Source organism: Hesperophylax consimilis, chromosome 26, assembly GCF_061612785.1.
Source record: "Hesperophylax consimilis isolate HC1 chromosome 26, BYU_Hcon_1.0, whole genome shotgun sequence".
NCBI classification, from domain to species: domain Eukaryota; kingdom Metazoa; phylum Arthropoda; class Insecta; order Trichoptera; family Limnephilidae; genus Hesperophylax; species Hesperophylax consimilis.
Genome location: NC_142861.1, coordinates 16,508,860 through 16,531,893, shown reverse-complemented (window position 1 = coordinate 16,531,893; position 23,034 = coordinate 16,508,860). Strand labels below are relative to the sequence as shown.

General features: G+C 32.1%; 1 protein-coding gene and 1 long non-coding RNA gene across 3 annotated transcripts in view; one reads left to right on the top strand and one right to left on the bottom strand.

Moving 5' to 3' along the window:
* LOC149411198 (ATP-binding cassette subfamily C member 4-like) overlaps positions 1–16,670 on the bottom strand; it is a 55,860-nt gene extending 39,190 nt beyond the window's left edge. For both annotated transcript variants that reach the window (XM_089647352.1, XM_089647353.1), the window contains exons 1-2: positions 16,053–16,670; positions 8,841–8,975 (exon numbers count right to left, since the gene is read on the bottom strand). In XM_089647352.1, the coding sequence (XP_089503478.1) occupies positions 8,841–8,975; positions 16,053–16,258 (341 nt within the window). In that variant the 5' untranslated portion in view covers positions 16,259–16,670. The remainder of the gene's footprint in view (positions 1–8,840; positions 8,976–16,052) is intronic.
* A 5,392-nt stretch (positions 16,671–22,062) lies between these two features.
* LOC149411197 (uncharacterized) lies at positions 22,063–22,738 on the top strand. The gene is made up of 3 exons (XR_016304909.1): positions 22,063–22,155; positions 22,337–22,478; positions 22,571–22,738. It is a non-coding gene; the product is annotated as an uncharacterized LOC149411197 (long non-coding RNA).
* The last annotated feature ends 296 nt before the right edge of the window (positions 22,739–23,034 follow it).

Genomic DNA, 23,034 nt, shown 5'->3' with positions numbered 1-23,034 from the left:
TTTAATTTTTTCTGATTATTTTATAAATAACTTAATTTGCCACATTATACAATAAAATCATAACTGAAAATGGGTTCGTAAGTAGGAGATTTTGAACTTTAAAGCAGTTTTCATAGGCCTTTACATTATTTTTTTCTGGGCTTATAAAAAGACTTATCTAAAAAATAATCGATTATTTCAAAGGCCAAGATGTATTCTACTCGCAGTATTTAATTAAAGCATCTGAAACATTTCTAGGCGACCAAATTTTCAAACCAAAAACACACGATTTTGCATTACTACGTATGGCATCGCCTTAATGCTAAATCACTATTTTGATTCATCTTTATAATGAACTGGTGTACATTATGAATACCAAAAAATATGCTTTAGATAAATTGAAGGTTTTCCTATCGTTTCGCTTGAGTAGAATACAAATAAAAAATAAATTACTCAATAAAAAATATAAATGTAACATACTAAAAAAATATTTTTTTCTATTCGAAATGTATGAACGCGTAAAGGAAACAACAATACAGTATTATCGCTAAGATTGCCTGTGACAGTCTCACTTGATTAACTTTTTTGCTTTCTTATAAAATTCTTTGCAAAATAAATATAAACCACTTTTTTGCTTGAAATCGAACGTTTCTAGACTCCGTTTTTCAAGCGATTTTAATGTCTATTACCTACAATATAAGGTATACCAAGAATATACACATTTTTGGCTTGTTAGCTTTGTTAGCATTGATAGCTTCCTCTTAAGTATTCATCGGGCGTCCCCGACATTTTCTACAATTCAAACTACTTTCTAAACACTCCTGGCACTAATAACAACAAACGTTTAAATTTTCAACGATATTATATATATATATTAAAATACTTCTGGAGAATCTAATACTAGATTTAAGGAACACCTAAGGTGTGAATAACAATTATTTTTTTCTGAATTTGCCACAACATTTTAGAAACAAATTATTGTTTTGATATAATTACAGGGTTAATTTTTTTACATACAAATACAACGGGTTAACAATTAGATAACTTAAAAAGAGTTATTTTAAAATCTTAGTTACTTCTAGATTCTGCTGCGTTAACTTATAAAAGTTAATCGATATACCCATAAATGCAATGATTACCAATTTTACGATAATTTAATACAATTGTTTTTTTTAAATAAAAATGACTTATTAATCACTGCTCATTGTAATATTTTTGTTTGTACTTTTCTATTCTTAAATTTGTTAATTTTCATTTATTCGTTTATCCTGACGAAGAAACATTTTGAAACATGTCGACCCTTTTTTATTTAAATAGTGGTGTTTACAAAGTTATTTAAATAAACTAAAAATAACTCAATAATCACGGCTCATTGTTATATTTTGGTTTGTACTTTTCTATTCTTAAATTTGTTAATTTTCATTTATTCGTTTATCCTGACGAAGAAATATTTCGAAACATGTCGATCCTTTTTGATTGAAATAGTGTTGTTTACAAAGTTATTTAAATAAATAATAGTTTTTTTTAATTTATACATTACTTCATCAATGAATTTCAAATGTGTTTATGTATCTAAGAAATGATGAATACGAATAAGGGGCCGTTCAAGTATTACGTAAGCAGATTTATTACAATTATTTACCCCCTCTTTCCCGTTGTCACCAAAAGTAAGCAATGCTCCTACCCCCCCCCCCCCCACCACTCCCATGCTTACGTAAAAATTGGTACCTATATGCATTTTTCCGTTAATGTATTGTGTTTTTTAAGCGAGTACCTAAACTTATTAATTATTTGTGGGAATCCCCGAATATGTATTCTGTTTTCAAACATAGACAATGTGTGGGTTGCCAATGTGTGAAAAAAATAACTACTGCTGAGCAGTGCTGACGTAATCACTATCTCGACCCCCCACCCCCCCATGTCATCAAAAATAAGCAAAGCAAAGACCCCCCTGCCCCTCTATAGTGCTTACATAATACTTGAACGGCCCCTAATCAATATGAATTGAATGCTGTTAAATATTCATAATTGCTCGCGTTCCAACTAGTATCTCCCATATCGTCAAATCTTGACCTCTCCTCGAACCCATCTGAGTATTATCAACTATCGGCTAATTGCGGCATACGTAATACCGGCTACCATTAATGCGCTGATCATGTGTTGACAAAGCTCAACAGTGATGGTGATGAGTGTTGTACTTGTTTTAATTGGTCAAGCAATTGGACAATTTGTTCAACTGATACCTTCATATATAAGTGTAGATTGAGAAAATGATTTGTCCAATTATTTATCCAATTCCGATAATTGTTTCATAATCGAGATATTAGTAGCACTTATGAATAATTATAAATAAGTTTTACTACGTTTTGAATGAGGTAACTTAAATAATAAACTTCTTCTAACACCCGTTGTTCCCAACTTTTCGAACGATCATTCTCAACCTTCAATCAGCTAAGCGATTTACTCAGTAACGCTCGATTTGCCTTTTTCCAAACATCACTGAGAATAAGATATGCAATACTAACAAATCTAAACGAAACATGAAACAGAACAAAACAAATAAAAAAAGATATTGATGATCTCATATTTAAAAATATTATCTTGCAACTAATCTTTTTGAATGATCACAAAGTTCTAAAGAATTTCTATTTTTGAGACCGATAATTCGTGGTGGAATTCCATTATAATATATTATAATAAAACAAATAAAAAAACTTTATTCCACTTAATTTTAAGTTAAATTAAGTGGAATAAAGTTTTTTATTTGTTTTATTATAATATATTCTTTACAATTGGTTTGTAACCTAGATAGTGTCTTGGATAAACATATCGATTTTAATTTATATCTAGGTTACAAACCAATTCTGAATTTGAAATATGAGATCGACAAATATGATTATAATAATGAGGTCCCAATGGTCTAGTGCAGTGTTCCGCAAACTTTTTGTGTTCAAGGTACACCTATCAAATCAAGAAATTTTAGAGGTACACCAAAGAAAAAAAACAATGTTTATTTATTACTAAAATCAATATACCTAATATGAAAAGATGTTTAGTGAGAAATGTGAGCCTGTTTAACTGAGCACAGGCGATGAAAATTTGGAGCAATCGTTGATAAGGCTGCTCTTATCTCTTCATTGATCTTCCTCAGATGTTCTCTTTTTTCGATATAATAGTAGTGAGAGTTGAAAATCTCAATTCGCATAAGTAGGTTGTGGCAAATGTTAACAAATGTTACAGCATGCTTTGAAAGCAGTGGATACTCATTTTTTATATGCAGCCAAAAATGTGCTAACTCTACTTTAGTTTTAATTTCCGATCAGTTTTTAACTCCATGAATTCTTCCTGCTCGTTTATCGGCAAGTGTCCAAGTGAAATGTTATCCGAGAGTGGATTTTGTACCCAGTCCATAGGTTGTAGGTCACACTTAGGAAAATAATAGTTAATTTTTTTCTGCTAATAGCTCCAAGTGTTTCACTATCAAAACCTCCATTTTTTTCTGAATCGGCAGTCATGACATTTGGAAACAATTCATTACTACCATTGACAGCGTGGCCGATCCATAATACCAACTTAGCGTGAAAGCTTTCAATTTTGACCGAAGACGTTAAAATATAAGAATTCTTGGCTTGCATTTTTCTGTTGAGCTCATTATATATGCAAGTTTTACTTCCCATTCTTCTTTTTTAAACACAGAAACAAAATATGAACCCTGGGCCTCTAAAAACGTCTGGAACTCATTTTTTAGCTCGTAAATCTGAAATAGCACTTTTCCGCGAGAAAGCCATCGTGCTTCTGTATGAACAGAAGTGACTGATGATCTGCTCCCATTTGCTTTCTTATTATCTTCACAATACCTTGATTTTTTTTCTGTGGCACACCAACTACGGTACACTAGTATGCCGCGGCACACGCTTTACGGAACACTGGTCTAGTGGATAAATACGTTCTACCGGTAACACGGAGATCCTGGGTTCGATTCCCAGTTGAGACTATTGAAACAAAGCTTATAATCGGTTTGTAATCTAGATAGTGTCTTGGATAATTTGTTTCCATTTATAAAGGTTGCAAACTATATCGTTAATTCTCAAATGTGAGATCGACAAATTTGACGTTTAATAAATAGGTTCCAATGGTTGGTTAAGATGCCTGTCCCGGTAAAACAAGAGATCCTGGGTTCGGTTCCTAATTGTGACCGTTATCTTTTTAGTTTTCTGTGTCTTGTTCTATTTCATGTTTCGTTTATATTTGTTAATATTATCTTCTTCAATGATTTATCCACTTTTATTTACACATTTTTAACTTAGTCATCGGTCATAGATGATTTTACCACATACCCCTTAGGGATCTCATTTCCACATCATACATCAGCAATAAGTTGTAAACAATGTATTAATGCTAGCTTCACTTCATTGGACATTTTTTTTAAATTACTAGTGGACCCGACAATGCTTCGCTATTGCTAACGTCTTTCTCGGGCGTAGAGGTAATGCGTTAAAATATCTATAAATATAATATCGTAATCAATAAATATTCATCGGGCGTCCCCGGCATCTTCTACCATTCAAACTACTCTCTAAACACTCCTGGCACTAATAAGAACAAACGTTGAAATTTTCAGCGATATCGTTCGACTACTTTTCAAGTTTTGCGAGCGCAAACAAAGACGGGCTGAATTTTTATTAAATATGATATGTATATATTTTTTTAATGCTGCGACCTTGAATATACTAATAATGAGTTGCATAAAAATCTTCTTGAAGTGAAAAAAAATCATCCTGCGTGAGACTCAATTTGCAATATTAGGTCTCTCGCCTGCTCGTGAATTGAAATCGTAATTGCATAATCTTTGTTTGGTCTCTAAGCCAGATGTCAAACAGAAAATTTTTCATAGTCATCGTGTCATTAAATTTCTACTTTTACACTGAACTGAGCTTGTAAATCTTTCAGAACGGTAGCTCGTCGCTTGTCACGATAACCTTAGATAACCGGACTTTTGTGTATTTTTAAACTCTAGTATTTACTCTAACAAATGTAATCTTTACAGAACCGCACGCACAGTAAAAGTTGCCAAGAGCCTGAACACGTCAAAAACATTTATGTTTTGGAAAGTCTTGTTTACATGGAACCGTCACAGCAGGGCAGCATACTCGTGGCGTCTTCCTGTTGGTGCGGAAGGAACCGAATCATATTGAACCGAACCGAACCGAACCAACCTAACCAAACCCAGGCCGAACTGAACCGAATTGAAATAAAACCAAATCGAACCGAACCAGACAAAAGCAAACCGAACCAAACCGAACCAAACCGATCCAAATCAAATCGAACCCATGGACGAAATAATATCTTTTGATTTCGCGTAAATCTAATATTTGTAATGGAATTTGAAATTTTCTTCGCTAAGGGGTTAATTTAAATAACTTTTAATGTAATTGAAAATGCGTCGAATCATAGACAGGGTTACAAAAGCTTTTATAACCCTTCAGTAGTCGAAAAAAAAGGAAAAAAGTTTTTTTTAAAGTTCATTATTTAGTATATTTACCAAATTCCTAGTGGGCTACGAAAACCTACGAGGTGAAAGGGCTGTAAACAAATTGGTTCATTTTCGATATACGAGGGTTATTTAATTATTTTTATTTTTTTAGGTTTTACAACATTTCTATATTTACAACGTTTTGTCTGTCTACATAAATACAAATGTAAATGTTCGTTTGTTCAAAATCTAAATTTCCGAAACTTCTTCACCGATTGCTTTGAAATTTTTACACAACGTTGCGTTTGAATACGCTTGTGTTTTAATATATATCTGTATTATATGGATGAAACTGTGACAGGTAAAAAATATGCTTTTTTTAAAACAGTGCGATTTGTTGAACAAACGAATTGTTACTCTATCTGAACAGATAATAATAATAATAATAAGTGTTTTATTATCTTTTTTTTGTAACAAATAGATATAATGATATCCTCACTGGGATCTCCCGTGCTGAGGATTGCATTTACATATTATGTATAATTTAATTATAAGAAAATTAATATTACATCAAAGTTACATATGAATTTAATTATGAACATATATCATGTAGTATAATTTTTTTTTGTTTTTAAATAATTTTAAAATAAGTAAGATAGTGTTTTAGTCTGTGTTTGATCTCAGTAAATTTTCTATTTCAGATCTCCCTATATTAAGTATCCAGCTTTTTATTTGAGATTTAAATGTTAAAGTGTTGAGGTTTTTGAGTGAGAGTGGTATTTTATTGTAGAGTTTAATACTATGATATAAGAAGCTTTTTTGCCCAAAAGTTGTATTAGTAGTTATTTGTTGGATAAGTTTTTGACCATGAGATCTAGTGTTTCTATTGTACGTGTTTGTTGTTATTTCTTGGGTTTTGTACTTTTTTTTTATATTTTTTTTTTTATATTAACTCCACACAGGAGGCCCTGAAGAAAATAATTTCCCTCAGGGCCTATGTCATCTTTGGGTATGCTGTGTGGAGGGTCTTTTTGTGGAGAGGAAGGAGTGAAGGTCTTGAAGAGTCCCATTTTGTAGGAAGGAGGAAACACAGAGGCCGGCAGCTCTTATGAATGTAAATGAGTATAGTTTTAGAATATGGTTGTTTAATTGACATGATGTTAAGATTGGTGAAGATTTCGTCATAGACTGAGCCACAGCACACAAATAAATCTTTCAGTAGCATCAACAATATTAATTTCAGTTATTTATCTGGATTATAACTCTGGTTCAACGAACTAGGATTTGCTTTGAAATTAAGTGAAATAATTCTTTCACTGCTCTTGTTATATCTGATGATCAATTATCTAATACTATTAAATACGCCTAATTAAAGTACAGGCCTTATTATGGCACAAAATATTATTTCAGCATATTATATCTGACACCGAATATAAAAGGAAAGTGGAACACGAACACAGTACTAGGTTCACAAAAAATGAAGGAATTCTTGTACCAAAATATAACAATAAATACGGACAGCGAACCCCGGATTACAACGTGCCCAAAATATTCAACATATTACCAAGCAATATAAAAAATTGCGAATTACCTCAGAGATTCAGATTTATGCTGAAAACATGGCTACTAAGCAGAGATATTCTTTATAAATAATACTATTGATTATGGCAGTGGTGGTTGATAATCTGGCGTGTAAATAGCACAGACCATCAGGGAATATTTTAAATCCCTATGAAAAAATGGATTGATCAATAAATTCACTCTGCAGGAGAACACAACTTAAACCAGCCACCAAAATACATATGAACAGAAAAGGCTCGCCAGAGAATCCCACTTGCAATTGAGTTACACTCCTTGATCTTCAATTCGGTGGCAGACGGCAGATCAGCACAAAATATATTTGAGTTCGCACTATGAGATTATAAGATCAACCAGCTCTCAAGAGAGTAGAATTATTAATGAAGAATCAGCACATTGTAATAATACGTACTGCCGTGATTTATGACATTTATTGTCAAAAAATATTTCAAACATTTTAGTCTTCAATAGACCTCTTTTGACAAATGATACAAACTGGATGAATCCATCTGATCAATGCAAAAGGTGTCGGTAATCTGTTATCATTCACCTGCAGAGCAAAATCCATCCAAAAATGACCAGAGATGTCTCTTTCATCCATTATATATATATTAAAAATTAATGAATTCATTTATGTATTTTAAAAATTAATTCACACTAATTTTAAATTAAATTTTAAATTTTAAATCGACTGCTTCTCCATGTGGTTAGTGATAAATATTATGTAAAAGTTGTATTGTAATTAGTAATAATATTATATACATATGTTATATTGTAATTAAACATGAACATCGTGTTAACAAACTGCTTAATTGCGGTTTAACGGGGTTGTACTTTGAAGAACAATAAAAAAAATTATTTTAATTGAATTCAAACTATCGCTAGGCCTTTCACGGGTCTGCACTAGTAATATCATATTAATAAATAACATTTTAGGCTAATCAAGTTTAGTGCGGCCCTGTCAACATTGTACACATCATAAATTTTTAATCTAGATTGCAAATATTAAACAAATAATATATCCGGTGAACTTGAATTGAGTTACTGATTTTCGAAAAAAAATTGTAACCTCTGGTTACTAACCCGTAAAATGAATCTTCATAAATAATAGAAATAAGAAATGGGTAATGAACCAAAATTATTAAGAAACTGTGCGCACAAAAGTGTCGTCAACATTCGCCCAAATCGAATCTATGCACAGCGGCGCCCCGCCTTTGTTTCTGCCTACATACCAACTTTCATTGGATTTACCATTTGAGAGTCCGTGCAGGCGATAGTCGGCAAACATCCATGCCATATTTCCGTTTCTCTCTATTGTCCGTGGCTTAACCACACGTTCTTACTAACGAGGAACTTGAGGGAAATACCTATATTACGACTAGTTTTATAGATCAACTAAAGTTGATTCCAAATGCATAAATTTTATTATAAGTACGTAGAATTAATTAATCGTAATTTAAAAGCCATTAAAACCGTAAGCGACTTAAACGCTCTGTGATTGGTCGGCGTGTTCTGACAGAACTTATCCCGTTGTCTCACGGGTCGGTCGGCCGCGAATTCGGACATGTTGCGCTGCGTAGACTCGCATAAGGTTCACAAATAATTTCAAATATGTGTTGTTTTTTTGTAAATCTAGCTAAATATTTAAATTGGACCAGATTTCGATCGTTTTGGCGGACTTCGAAAAATGCAAACTATGAAAATTATCTTAACCTAAAAAATTCTGGTTTTTAAGTTAGAGTGTGAACATTAATATATTTTTTAATTGCCTATAGTTCCTTAACGTGAGTAAAATAAATTTTTGTCTTACTTGCAGACCATGCACTGGATAAAGATGAGGACTCCATCCAGGATATAACTGGATATGAACGTCCTTATCAAGGCTCTCAGCAAAGAAGGTTTCCTTCCTGTCTTTTTGGCCTTTGCGAGCTCCGAACACCAGTTCCTGAAAGAAACAAACAATATTAAATAGTATTCATGCGTAAAATTAATCAAATTTTCAAAATTGGAACTGATAAATCATATCAGACAGGTAGGTACCAAAAATTATTTTATGAATTAGTATTTATTATACGATTATCGTGACAAATAAACTATTATTTTTAAACAAATTTTTCGATTCTTTTTGATCAAATAGTGGTGTATACAGAGTTATTTATTTTATAGGATATTTAAAATTCTTTATTTGAAATGTGTATTTATTTTGTTTAAATGTTCGACAGATGCTGACATGAACGCGCGTGGGTTTCATTGAACTAGGTCCAGTGGACATAATTTAGAGGCCCATTCATATAGGTATTTCGAATCAAAATTCGAAAGGAACGAATCAACCGCAAGCGACGTTTAGCGCCTACGTGCATTATGTGTCTTATATTTTTATAATATTATTAAATCAATTTGTAGTTTAGAGTCAAAGGCAGAACTATCCAGAATCGATCGAAATCTTACAGTTGCCCATTTGATTGTAAATTCGTGGAGGGTTCAAACTTTGATACCAAACACGATTTTCAAATAATTTTTAATACCACTGGGATACGATTTACATAACAATGTCACGTTTTTACGCACATTTAAACTCGACCATTTGGTATTTTACAGATATTTAAAATGCCAAATGGTTTTAGCCATGTTCACTGACCAGATCTGAAGAACCATCTCCCTTTTCCTTTTCTACCCACACTTTCTTCATCACTGGCTTCACCGCACGGCATTTCGACTTATATTATGCTTAAAATGTATTAACCATAGCGAAGTCCTGTTTAAACTCGACCATTTGGCATTTTATATAAATGTAAATTTGTTTGTGACGTCCCGGTTATACTACATTTTTGTTCCGTCAGATTTGCAAGATCGTGGTTCCTACTACGATCTTTCATATCGGATTAGTCAATATTATGGTATTTACCGGCCTGAAGAATGTTTGAATATGGAATATTCATTGTGACTGTGACACTTATTTTGTACAATTCCTACTTTGAAATAAAAATATATTTTATTTAAAATATCTATGGTTTAAAATTACGTAGGTAGGTATTTAAGTACCTACTTCATAATCTTACGATTTCAAAGGAAATTTTCGTTTTATATATTATATAATATATTATTTATTACGTACACGATAAATTATAAAACAAATGCAGCATCTAATTCGCCAATTAACCGAGCTCTTCATACTCTAAATAATATTTGTCTTAACTCTAACATTGACATTTTTCGGATTCACTGCCCAAATTCAAACGTGGCATCATGTCAATAATTTAAACTATTCAATGCGCATACATACAGACACACACAAACACTCACACATACATTACACACTCCACACACACACCTATAAACTACGCACGTCAACTGGTAATTAAAGAATAAACATACCACTTAGCAGACATTACAAGGAAACATATCATTGGTACCCAACATGAAATATCTTATTCCTGTATATTGTTTCATCTCTGTAAATCCTGTTTGTTTCTATAATATAAAATAAAATAAAAAATACTTTTGGGATACGATGTCGGAAATCAAATACTGTTCACAGAACTATTATATCTACGTCTATTATATCTAAGTACATTTTTTTATAGACAAATGACGAGGGACCGCAGTCTGTATATAATATTTGTATAGGAGAACAAATCCCACCACGTTGCGCCTTAATATGATGATATAACTAATTTTCTAAACAATTAACTTCTACGATAACGATCTCAGATATAATATAGGACGGTAATATCGAATTAGATCACAGGGCAATGAACCTTCTTTCAATATTGCATCACATAAAACTGAACTAAATGCAGACCAATGATAAACACACTGACGACAGACAAATTCTAATAGATCTAATCGACCACTTAAAAATAGTTGGGCAACTAATATTGACATTTTTTAAACAAACAACCTAAACTTGACGACGATGCACCAATTTCTATTTTCCGGCAGCGACATAATTCCAAAAACAAAAGTAGAATTTCTTGGTGTTTATTCAGATTCGGTAGACTGAATGCTGTAGAATTTGGTAAGGCGAAGCTTAATGCCACATCACTATTTTGATAAATCTTTATAATGAATATGTGTATATTATGAATACCAAAAAAATGCGTTAGATAAATTGAAGGTTTTCCTATCGCTTCGCTTGAGTAAAATACAAATAAAATAATAAATTACTCAATAAAAAATATAAATGCAAGCTACTAAATTTTTTTTTCGATAGAAATGTATGAACGCGTAAAGTAAACAACTTTTTAAAAATACAGTATTATAGATAAGATTATCTGTGAGAATTTTACTTGACTAAGTTTTTTGCTTTCTTATAAAATTATTTACAAAATAAATAAAAAACAGTTTTTTGCTTGAAATCGAACGTTTCTAGACTCCGTTTGTCAAGCGATTTTAATGCCTATTACCTACGATATAAGGTATTCCAAGAACATACACATTTTTGGCTTGTAGCTTCCTCTAAGGAGACTGAATGCTGTAGAAATGTGATACTTGAGGCGTATGTGTGGTAAAACCATGTATGATCGTGTGAGAAATATGGAGATCCGCAAAGAGTGCAAGGCTGATGTAAGATTAAGAAAGGGACGCTTAAATGGTTTGGGCATGTATAGAGTATAGAGGGAATGAGCGAAGAAAGGAGTGTAAGGAGATTATACGATGCAAATGTGAATGGTAGCAGAAGTTGGGGACGCCCGAGGAAGACATGGCACGACCAAGTGAATCAGATACTTGAGTCGGGCCATGTCAAGAGTCAGAATAATAGAAGAGTATGTATGAGACGATGTATGAATGTGAATGAGGCAAGGAGTGTGTGGTGTGACCGAGTTGTTTGGCGGTCCGTCCTCTCTGCCTACCCCTGCGGGGAAATGACGCGATGGTTAGTTAGTGCAATATAATACTAATAAGTCTAAACGAAACATGAAACAAAACAAGAAACAGAAAAATAAAAAGATAACGGCCACAACTAGGATTCGAACCCAGGAACTCTCGTCTTACCGGAACAGGCGTCTTAACCAACTTAGCCATTGAGACCTATTTATTAAACATCATATTTATCGATGTAATATTTCAAATCTTGCAACTATTTTTTCCCATATTTTGGGCATTTACCTTTTTAAATGGAAACAAAATGTCTAATGAAATTATTTTGTAATTTAGATAGTGTCTCAGATAAACATTTCCGATTTTTATTTATATAATATTTAATTTATTATAATTATGTACAAGACACATAATATTTTTATGTGTCTTGTACTGTTTCATGTTTCGTTTAGACTTATTAGTATTATCTTCTTCTTCAATGACATATTACATTGATAGGTATAATATAACCTTCAAAATAAGTTAAAAAGAAAAGTTGTTCCTTTTATATAATTATTTATCTACTTGTACTTGTAAATAATAATATGTTAATTTGCATGCAGCATAATATAGTGTTTTATGTTATTGACAGATTAGCTGGTGGATTCAACCTGTTTGCCTGTTTACCTTATAAGTTGTTATCATAAATTATTTATAGTTAGTACCTAGTAGGATACAGGACTGGAAATAATAATTGTACATCGCCCCAACGGTGATTGCTCACAAAAACGGCGCTATATTTAAAAAGAACCATGCAAATATTGTTTTTAAAAAATGCAATATTTCTTATCGGAAAATTTAAATGACCATTACTTAAAAACCTTATCTCATATATTTATACATATCTAACATGTTTATTGTTTACCTATGGTTTCATGCTGTCAAAATAGCTCAGTTAAATTTTTCGTTTTCCTTTAACAATGCTATTTGCTATGTTTTCTCTATCTGTTTTTCTGTAAGGCACGGTAAACTAGAGACTTAACCAATCAATGATTTGATACATGTTGATGTGATTTATACAGATTTATTTGATACATGTTGATGTGATTTATACTAATTTATTTGATACATGTTGATGTGATTTATACTGATTTATTTGATACATGTTGATCTGATTTAAACTGATTTATTTGATACATGTTGATGTGATTTATACTGATTTATTTGATACATGTTGATGTGATTTATACTGATTTATTTGATACATGTTGATGTGATTTATACTGATTTATTTGATACATGTTGATCTGATTTAAACTGATTTATTTGATACATGTTGATGTGATTTATACTGATTTATTTGATACATGTTGATGTGATTTATACTGATTTATTTGATACATGTTGATGTGATTTATACTGATTTATTTGATACACGTTGATGTGATTTTTACTGATTTTGAGAAAGCATTCGGCAAAGTCTGATATATTAACTTAAAATTAGTGACCTCGGTTTCTCTCAGAATTTTCTAGCTTCAATAGCTAGCTACTTATACAATCGTCGTTAATGTGTCTTTCACCAACACCATATTTCCCTCGAATACAAACCAACTCTGGAATTCCCCAGGGATCTAATCTGAGACCCTTCTTTTTACTTCTTTCAGCCAGACCATAAACAGACAAACACCTCCTCTTCGCTGACGTCATCAAGGTTTACAAAGCTATCGTATGTTTTATCGAATTTATTATTCCTCACAATGGTATTGATTCCCCTATCTGATGTTCGAAAGTTACGCTTGAGCATTTAGAAATAATGCTATATAGCAGATAAGTTGACATTATCGTGTTACAAACTTCTTGGATTTGTGATAGGAACAAATAAACAATTTTCCATGCCCGAAGCAATGACATCGATGATCAAATGCATTATCAAACAAAACGCTATACGCTTCTTCTGTTTGGGCCCCATACCAGCAAAAATAAGTAGAATTACCAGAACAAAATCAAAAATACATTGAAATACTAGAACAAATTCACAAATACATAGAATTACTAGAACAAATTCAAAAAAGTTTGTAAGGTATCTTTATATGAGAATGCATGGCAAGTAACAGCAATTCGTGCATCACTGGAGGAATGTGGCCCTTACAGTGTGAATAGAAACTATTTTACAATCCATACCTCCTGAAATGCTAATACGTTTGTTATGCCAAAACGTCAATCATATGAAATTCCCTCGGTAGAAAAAAATCGCAAAGTAAGCTCCGAAAATTATTAAAAACACGTTTTATTCTGTTATTTAATATGTTAGATGCATGAAAAAAATCACATTGTATCTTTAAATGCAACTAATTTGTCTAGAAATGTTTACTCTATTTCAAACGAATCGTGTTTTGTTAAATATTTTCGCTTAATTATTATCGTTAATTTAATATTAGCTTCTCTAACATTCGTATACGGAGCCTTAAAGGTTTATAGGCTAAAAAACACATCCTTTGGTACCTGACAGTATTGAATTCATCCTACTTCCGTTATTATATATTTATTCACGCCATGAAGGCTTTTACATGTATACAATGTTTAAGGTAAGCTGATCAGGAGTACAATAATGTGTATATTACAGAGCATAATAGGCCTAGTACAGACAATATAAGCAGGTACAATACAAGTTATCGTTGAGAGTTTTTGTACATTCAAGTAATAGTAATAAATAAATATAATAAAAAATACAAAATAATATAAAGAGTATAAGGTACTTAATAGTTACTACGGAAGTAGTATATCTAATAACAATGTTGATGTTAGTCAAATAAATATGAAATGTTTATTATTAAGCATGTTCGTAGTTAGCAAACTTATATAATGCCAGATTGGATATTATACAGAACATAGCTTAACATTAGTGTAGGATTAAACAAGTATGGTTTGTTGTAAAGCAAAATTGTAATCAACAAACATTTACGCCCGATTGGGTGTTTTATGGTATATTAATTTGGTGACCGGATAAATCATCACAATGATAATTCATCACATCTTTAAAAAGTTATATAAAGTCATGGAAAGTGATGAAACAAAAACTTTATTAACTGGGTTAAGTAGGTTAGGTTAGGTTAGGTTTTTTTTTTCATCGTTTCTAATGACTTTATATCACTTTTTAAAATTAAAAGTGTGTTGAATTTTCACTGTGTTGAGTTATCATGGAACCAAAAATTTATATAAAGATAAAGTATGCATGTAAGAAAAAAAAGAAGAAATTTTGTGGATCAGTTACAAATCTGATCGGTATCCGCGTCTGTTTGTGCGCTTAGTTCTTCGAAACTACGCAACGGATGTTGATAGGGTTTTTACTATCATTTAGAGAATTTCTTCCGGAAGGTTTACATATATGATACATCCATCTTATATTTATAGAAAGTAAAGAAAATTCGATGTTTTGCAATCAAGTCGCAAACAATATTTTCAGGCGCTTAAATTGCTAACGTTGGCTAAACCTCACGGAATACGTCAAAATAATGTAATACGGAATTGTATATCTTAAAAAGGTCTCATAACCTCAAAACTACACCCCAAACCATTACCCCTAGCAACGCTGGGTACACATCAACTAGTATTCCAATATATTGTTTTTTAGTTTGGTCACAAATTATTATTACCTAGTATGTGTAGCCTATGAATGGGCGAATTTTCGAAATAATTATTAGCAGACTTTAGGACATTATACAGAGCAGTCTGTATTATAAGCGAGAAATGTTGCTTGGGCATTGTGTAATACTGGAGGACTGAGCTGGCATAAGATATAAAACCGAAGCAAGAGGATCCCATATATAAAATTCTAAACGAAATCACACACTATTCCTAACATACATCGCCTGTTTTGAATTATGAAGAAAAAAACATCGCCAAAATGCATGGTTCAATTCAATAACATTAGCGACAAGGTGCTAAAATGATATAAAAATGTTTCGACTCCCATACAAAATTCAGCACCCGCGCCGTTTGAAAAAAAACGTAGGCCTTTTGAGACTTGTGATTGATGACGTCACACGTCATGTCCATAAATTTTATTTAAACCAACTATAACAATGAAAATATATATATACTTGTATTTAAGTTAGAAGATCATTGATTTAAAAAAAAATGGTCTACTTTCTTATTGAGATTTTGGATGAATAGATAGATACCTATACCTTTTTAATTTAATAAGTTAATAGTAGGTACTTACTTTTCCAATTTATTTGAAAGTCGTTCCGATTGGTCTGAAGTCAGGGGTTGACACAGATCCTGCGTGGTTAAGTCCTTTTTCGTCCCTTTTCTGAACAGAGGCATTAACCATAGAAACATACAAACAGAGAACCAACTGGCTCTCTCTTTTGAATTTGTCTTTCTTTCGATTTTGACACTATCATCTTTGGTTTCTTTTTGCGCCATTTTGAAGCACAAAACACTGATATTAAATAATTATTAATAAATGTATTAAAATTGTAAGATAATAAAAGCAATCATTTCAAACAATGATACATTGTCATATTAACACTTTTTTACAGTTACATCATTTTTAAATTCAAATTTGCATCAATGTTGTTGCTTTCACTTTAAAAAAATGCAGTTTGATTTTAGCTAATTCTTAGAAATCGTAATAATTTTGTCGATGTTTTTTTTTAAATATTATAGAAGTTAGGCACTTTTTGACCTATTGATGCAGGTAGGTACTTTATTTTATTCGATTAAAAAAAAATGTTTCATTCAGCTAAAAATTTTATGTTCGAATTATTTCAAATGAAAATGGCCGGCACAGAAAAACGGCGGGAGAGCGACCTATTTTTGCCGCGGTCAGCTTCGCTTGTCACGACAAACTGAGCAAACTGATTTGCTTCCTTGAAATAATAAATAAATACTACGTATTTCTGTCTCTATCGCTGGCTAACTACATATGTATTATCTACACCAAGCGGTAAATGAATTGCAAACTGTTACATTATCGACGCGGTTCTTGGTACTCATATCAATTCTGTACATTTTATACTAAGTATATTATTATTATTATTAAATGGAAAAACACACTTTGTCATGCACCACTTATATTGAATTAATAAAAAAATGACAGCTTACAAGTTTTATCAGATTTTCTTGTGGGAGGTTTATTTATGTTTTTCTGGTTGTCTATGTCAAACCCCAAAGTATTTTCTTCCTTCGGAAAAAAATTATTATAATTATCTACATGTCTGCGGCGGACACTGGGCGGGCTGTGAAGATTTGATACGTATACAAATCTAGAGTTTTTTCCGAGACTTGATTCAATTTTGCATCTTTGACCTTAAAAGCAATCCACATTAAATTTCTAAACCCGAGCAACGCCGGGGAATTAAGCTTATAAAATATAAACTAATGGTCGATGGTACCTACCTAAAATATCAAGGGAAAAATAAGTTTGCTTGTCTCAATAAAAAATCATTTATGGTGAACTTTATCATCATGAAATTTGTACAGCTTTTGCTGTATGTAATTTCTGTATACGCATCTTTTTTAATTTCACAATATAATTTGTATCTTTAGCGTTGGAGTTTTTAAATAGTTTTATAACTTATAAGTGGAATTTAAGAGGAAGCTACAAGCCAAAAATGTGTATATTCTTGGTATACATTATATCGTAGGTAATAGGCATTAAAATCGCTTGACACACGGAATCTTGAAATGTTCGATTTCAAGCAAATAACTATTTTTTATTTATTTTGTAAATAATTTTATAAGAAAGCAAAAAAGTTAATCACGTGAAACTATCACAGATAATCTTAGCTATAATACTGAATTTTTTAAAAGTGGTTTCCTTTATGCGTTCATACATTTCTATTGAAAAAATATTCTTTTTAGTAGTTAGCATTTATATTTTCTATTGAGTAATTTATATATTTATTTGTATTCTTCTCAAGCGAAGCGATAGGAAAATCTTCAATTTATCTAAAGCATATTTTGTTGTATTCATAATGTACACCAATTCGTTATAAAGATCTTAATCAGAAATGGTACAGGCAATGTCGTTAATTTTTTTCATGAGATATCAAGCGTCCAAATATCCAATTAGCTCTCAAAATAAATAAGTGATGTTTTTCACTAATAACTAAAGAACTGTTAGCTCTGTTTTTTTCTGAAATTTGTAGGTAAGCGCAACTATTTTCACCTTGAAACATCATTTCCATCATGAGCTATGAAGCTTAGGAAAATCCAAATAGTAAAATAAAACACGACAGCAATATTATTTTATTTACTTTGAAAAATGGTAAGATAACTAATGTACAACGTATTAAAAGTCGGACGAAACCGGGTAGTAATTACTATTATAAGATGAATTAGATTTACAGTGCGGATCTAAGTCGGAATCGGAAGTGTGATATCTTTATATCTGCAGGCAGCCAAAAGAGTATAACAAAAAAACGAAAGAACTTTTATTTTAAGGCGATGCACTATGTCGTGTAATATTTTAAATTGAGCCGCTATCAATAACAACCCTTACGTAGATGGCGACACCATCCGCCTGTTTTGATTTATGCAAGAAAAAACATGGCTAAACAGTGCCTTTTGTTTTATTTTGTGGATGTTCAGGCATAAATATTAAAAAAAAATTTAATCATTTTATAAATAACTTAATTTGCCACATTATACAATAAAATTATAGGAGATTTTGAACTTTAAAGCAGTTTTCATAGGCCTTTTCATTAATTTTTTCTGAGCTTATAAAAAGACTTATCTAAAAAATACTTGATTATTTTAAAGGCCAAGATATATTCTACTCGCAGTATTTAATTAAAGCATCTGAAAAATTTCTAGGCCACCAAATTTTCAAACCAAAAACACATGATTTTGCATTACTGCGTATGGCATCGCCTTAAATTCATATATAGTTTTGTATCCAGGTAGTTAGATATCCAGTGCGTACTCATTATCTACAATAGTGACGCCATCAACTGTAGAGATAAGTTTGTGGAAAGTCGGTTTGACATGGCCTTCGAAAGGCGAAACAGCGGTCAAGCGTAAAAATAACGGTAAATATTTTTTTGCAATCAGAGACAATAACATAAACGTTTTTTAGTAATAAGTTATTTTTTTTATATTATTTTACTGAAGGTAAACATATGTTTACAGGACAAGAAGACGGAAGGAAGACGGGTTCAATTCCCCTCAGATTGTTTCAGGCTAATAATATTTTCTTATAATATCTTTTTATAATTAAGATTTTATTCACTGAACAGAACATTCATAGAAGTGTAATTTGTAACTACTGATTTGAAAAAAAAACAGCTGTCGCCAGTTCAAATAATAACCTTCAACTCCTAGGCCCTAGACAGGTCAAAGAAATTATTAAATAACTGTTCAAGAAAAAAAATCGGTATTTAAATTTTTTTATCAATTTCATCAGTAAGTTAAAATTGAGAGTACATTTGACGCACTGATACACCCACAACACACTTATGTCTGTTTATTTCAGTGGTTTTATTTTTACTGCACTTTTTTTATAAATAGTTCGCGAAATTTACTTGTTCATTGTATTGTAATGATAGCATGACATATTTCGTGATGTTAACGCGCTGTAAATGCGAGTATTTATTTCGCATAGAGTTTTCAACTAAACTAATGGTGAAGTATTGATTTGTTTTGGTCGGAGTTTAGGGGTGCAGTGCGTTGTAGAGGGGATTGTACTAAATAGGGGTGCAGAATGTATAAGGGTTCCTCCCCTGCCCAAAGTACTTAAGGCGAAATAGGTAGACTTGACCTGAAATTTGGCATTTTTGAGGCCACTTTTAGACGTATGGACACTTTTCTTGAAAAAAACACAAATTGATTTCGAAAGATCGTTATTTTATCTTGTAAAGTAAGATGTAAAATTTTGAAAAATAATATTATTTTCATATCATAATAAAGTGTTACCGTTGGACGATGCGCAGATTTGTTGCATTTTCAAAGGTGAAGTTGTATTATAAAACAAATATTTCAAATCATATAATAATACAGTATAAACAATCAATAAATTATCTATCATATGTATGTATAAGAATTTTGTTTTTATTTCAAATAAAATTACTAATAAATAAATCCGAGCACGCGTTTTGTGACGAAAATCCCTCAATTGGACTATTTATTTATGGTCTTACAAATTGGTATAGTTCAGATTTTTTTAGAAAAATAATTTACCAAGACATTATTGAAACATTAGAAATAATTTATGACCAAAAAATATATTCTTAAAGTATATAATAGTAATTAATTTCGATTCGCGTTTGTTGTTTGTGATTAACCCCGGCGCAAGCCGAAATTTCATCATTCCCCGCTGCGACAGGGCGGCGAGCGGACGTCTATTCCACGCCAGTCTACTTGATAACATTTTAAAGAAATTCCTCGCTTAAAAATGGGGAGGAAAATACCCTCGAAAAAAACTTTTATTAGATAGCACAAATTACGACATCAAAAACGTACGTGGGAGATATATTTTCAGAAAAAATAAAGGTTAGTGATATTTAATTATCCGTGTACATTGTACCTACGTACTTAAATGGTACAGAGTCGTTCGAAAGAATCGTTCAGAATAAGCACATATTTTTTATAACATTTGGCGATAATTTTGTGTTGTTTAATTTCCAGGGAAAAGAATCAACTATGGACAGGAGTTTATGTCTGCCATCGTTTTTTCATGTATAAATGTTAAAACTTATGCCAAAGTACGTGAAACTGTTTGTGATTGGTAGTCAAAAAGTGACACGAACTAAATGAATTTCGATTCGTGATGTGCGATTCAAATCATTTTTTTGTTCATAATTTCTCTTTTATTTTCCAATTCACTATTACATTGGTATAATTCAACATATTTAATATTTTTTGTGTTACTTTTTGTCAGTTTCATAATGTCATATTGTGAATTGAGCTTCTTGTTTTAGGAAAAAAACAAGGTTATTTTTGACATACCTACTAACCTATAATTTTTCAATCGAAATTTACTCGTGAATTTAATTACATTTCGAAAATTAGACGAGTCAGGTCGCTCCGTTAATCATGAAAACAAATACATGAAAGCGATACAATTTTATGCAATCACATAACTACATATGCAGGTAGGTACCGTAGAATATAGTTGGAAATAAAACCTAGTTTTAATATATATATTACTTCAGTTGTAAGGAATAAACCCTCTTTTCAATGTCATACATATCAAATCAAGTAGGGGGAGGTCCTACAGTACCGGCCGGCCTCCAGTACCAGCCAGTTACAATTTCCGAGATTCTACAACAGATGGCGCTGAGAAAGTTCATGCAATACACGCAGTATGGTATCGCTATCGCATGAAGATGCCCCGCTCGGCGGGGGTGCGCCTGTTCTCACATTGCTGGAGGATTGGGGGCGGAGCTACGAAATCCGAACTTCACTTCATATCTGCCCGGCAAATTTAAACCTGTGACAATGAGAACTTGGCTTTCTTGGTTGGTTGTTATTTCTCCATAAGACTGCATAACAATTACATCGAAGAAGGCACTTTGTCATAAAAATACAAGTAGTGCATTCAAGTTTAAATGATCTTAAGAGTTACTAGTGAAGTAGGCCTATCGTAAAGGAATATCAGGATGGGTCACGGATTAAACACAAATTTCTTCTACTTTGTGATTTTATTCGGAAAACCTAGAATATATAAGATTAAATAACAATTGTGAGGTCAGGCTTCTGGCAGAAAGCTTAAATAATACAAACATAAGCTTCAAATATCAATACAAACTACCAGAGCTAGGTAAGTTGGAGGTTAGTAATAAAAAGTACAATAACCTATCCTAGTAATGGTTTCATAACCAGGAAGTAGAAGGTTAGGTTAGGTTAGGTTAGGTTAGGTTAGGTTAGGTTAGGTTAGGTTAGGTTAAAAAAAAATGTCCGTAGGGTTGATTATGTCTTGTAAATGTTTACTAATAACGACCTCCATGTTTCGTTTCTTTCAACTCAAAATCTCCCTCATACTTGAGAGATTTTCGAACGTCAAACCACAGTCAAACTTCAAGACTTCAAACAAATTATTCAAAATCAAGTTGATTGTTGCCAGCTTTCGTGTACACTCGGCAAACTTCGTAGTTCCGAGCCGCTTTGAGCCTTCGTGTTCACTCGGCAAACTTCGTAGCTCTGCCCCCAATCCTCCAGCAATGTGAGAACAGGCGCACCCGCTCGGCGGCGACAAGTTTCAACTAGCTTCGTGTCAGTGTTAAGATATCTGTTGGGAGGAGCGGACGTTCGCCGCACGATTAAAGTTCGGTGTGTTATTTCTATAGTTTTGAGGACGACTTCTAAAGAAGTCAAACTTGGTATGTATTGAGTGTTTATATAGCTATTATAAAATACATTTAAAATAAATCTTTATTCGCACAGTGTCACGCTATGTCGAAATAATATTTTACTCCGTTCCCTGCAGTACCGGCCACAAAATTGTCCTCCAGTACTGGCCACTATTTAAATTAATGTTTGTGTGATTAATTTTGCTTTTAGGTACACAAAGATGCCAGACCAGGAAGATATTAGTCAGACGAAGAAGAAAAAGGGGACCTGGGATCCTAATAATTTGCGAAAAGCCGTGGAAAAGGTGCTGAGTAAGGAAATGAGTGCGCGTCAGGCAGCAAATCGCTATCACGTACCAAGAACAACATTGAATGATAAAATAAGTGCTATTAAAAAAAATAATGAGGTCATTATGAAGCCAGCTATGGGTCTGTTTGCTTTCAGGAAAAGATGTTGCCAAAAATAGTACAAAAAAAAAGTGTCTACAGTCTCCCAATACACCAACTCAAGAAGATACAGTCTGCCCATTGTGTCTAGAGTCTCATGACGAAGACTGGATTCAATGCGGAAATTGTAACATCTGGATACACGAGGCCTGCGCCAACGTTTCAGAGACATCAGCTACATATATATTTGCGATTATTGTCTTGGATAAATTTAATGTTTCATTTTTTTGCTATTATTTTTTATGTTTAGCGATTATTACCTTGGATAAATATTGAATTTTTAGCTGGCCGGTACTGGAGGCCAATTTTTTAAATGTCGTTTTTTCATGTTCTTACAATTTTATTAATAAAGTTGACTGTTTCTAAATATATCGATATTTTATTATTTCTATTTATAGTAAAAGAGTTCCTTTACACATTTCACTAGGTATTTTGCACATAAGCGAAAGGATTTTTATTTCA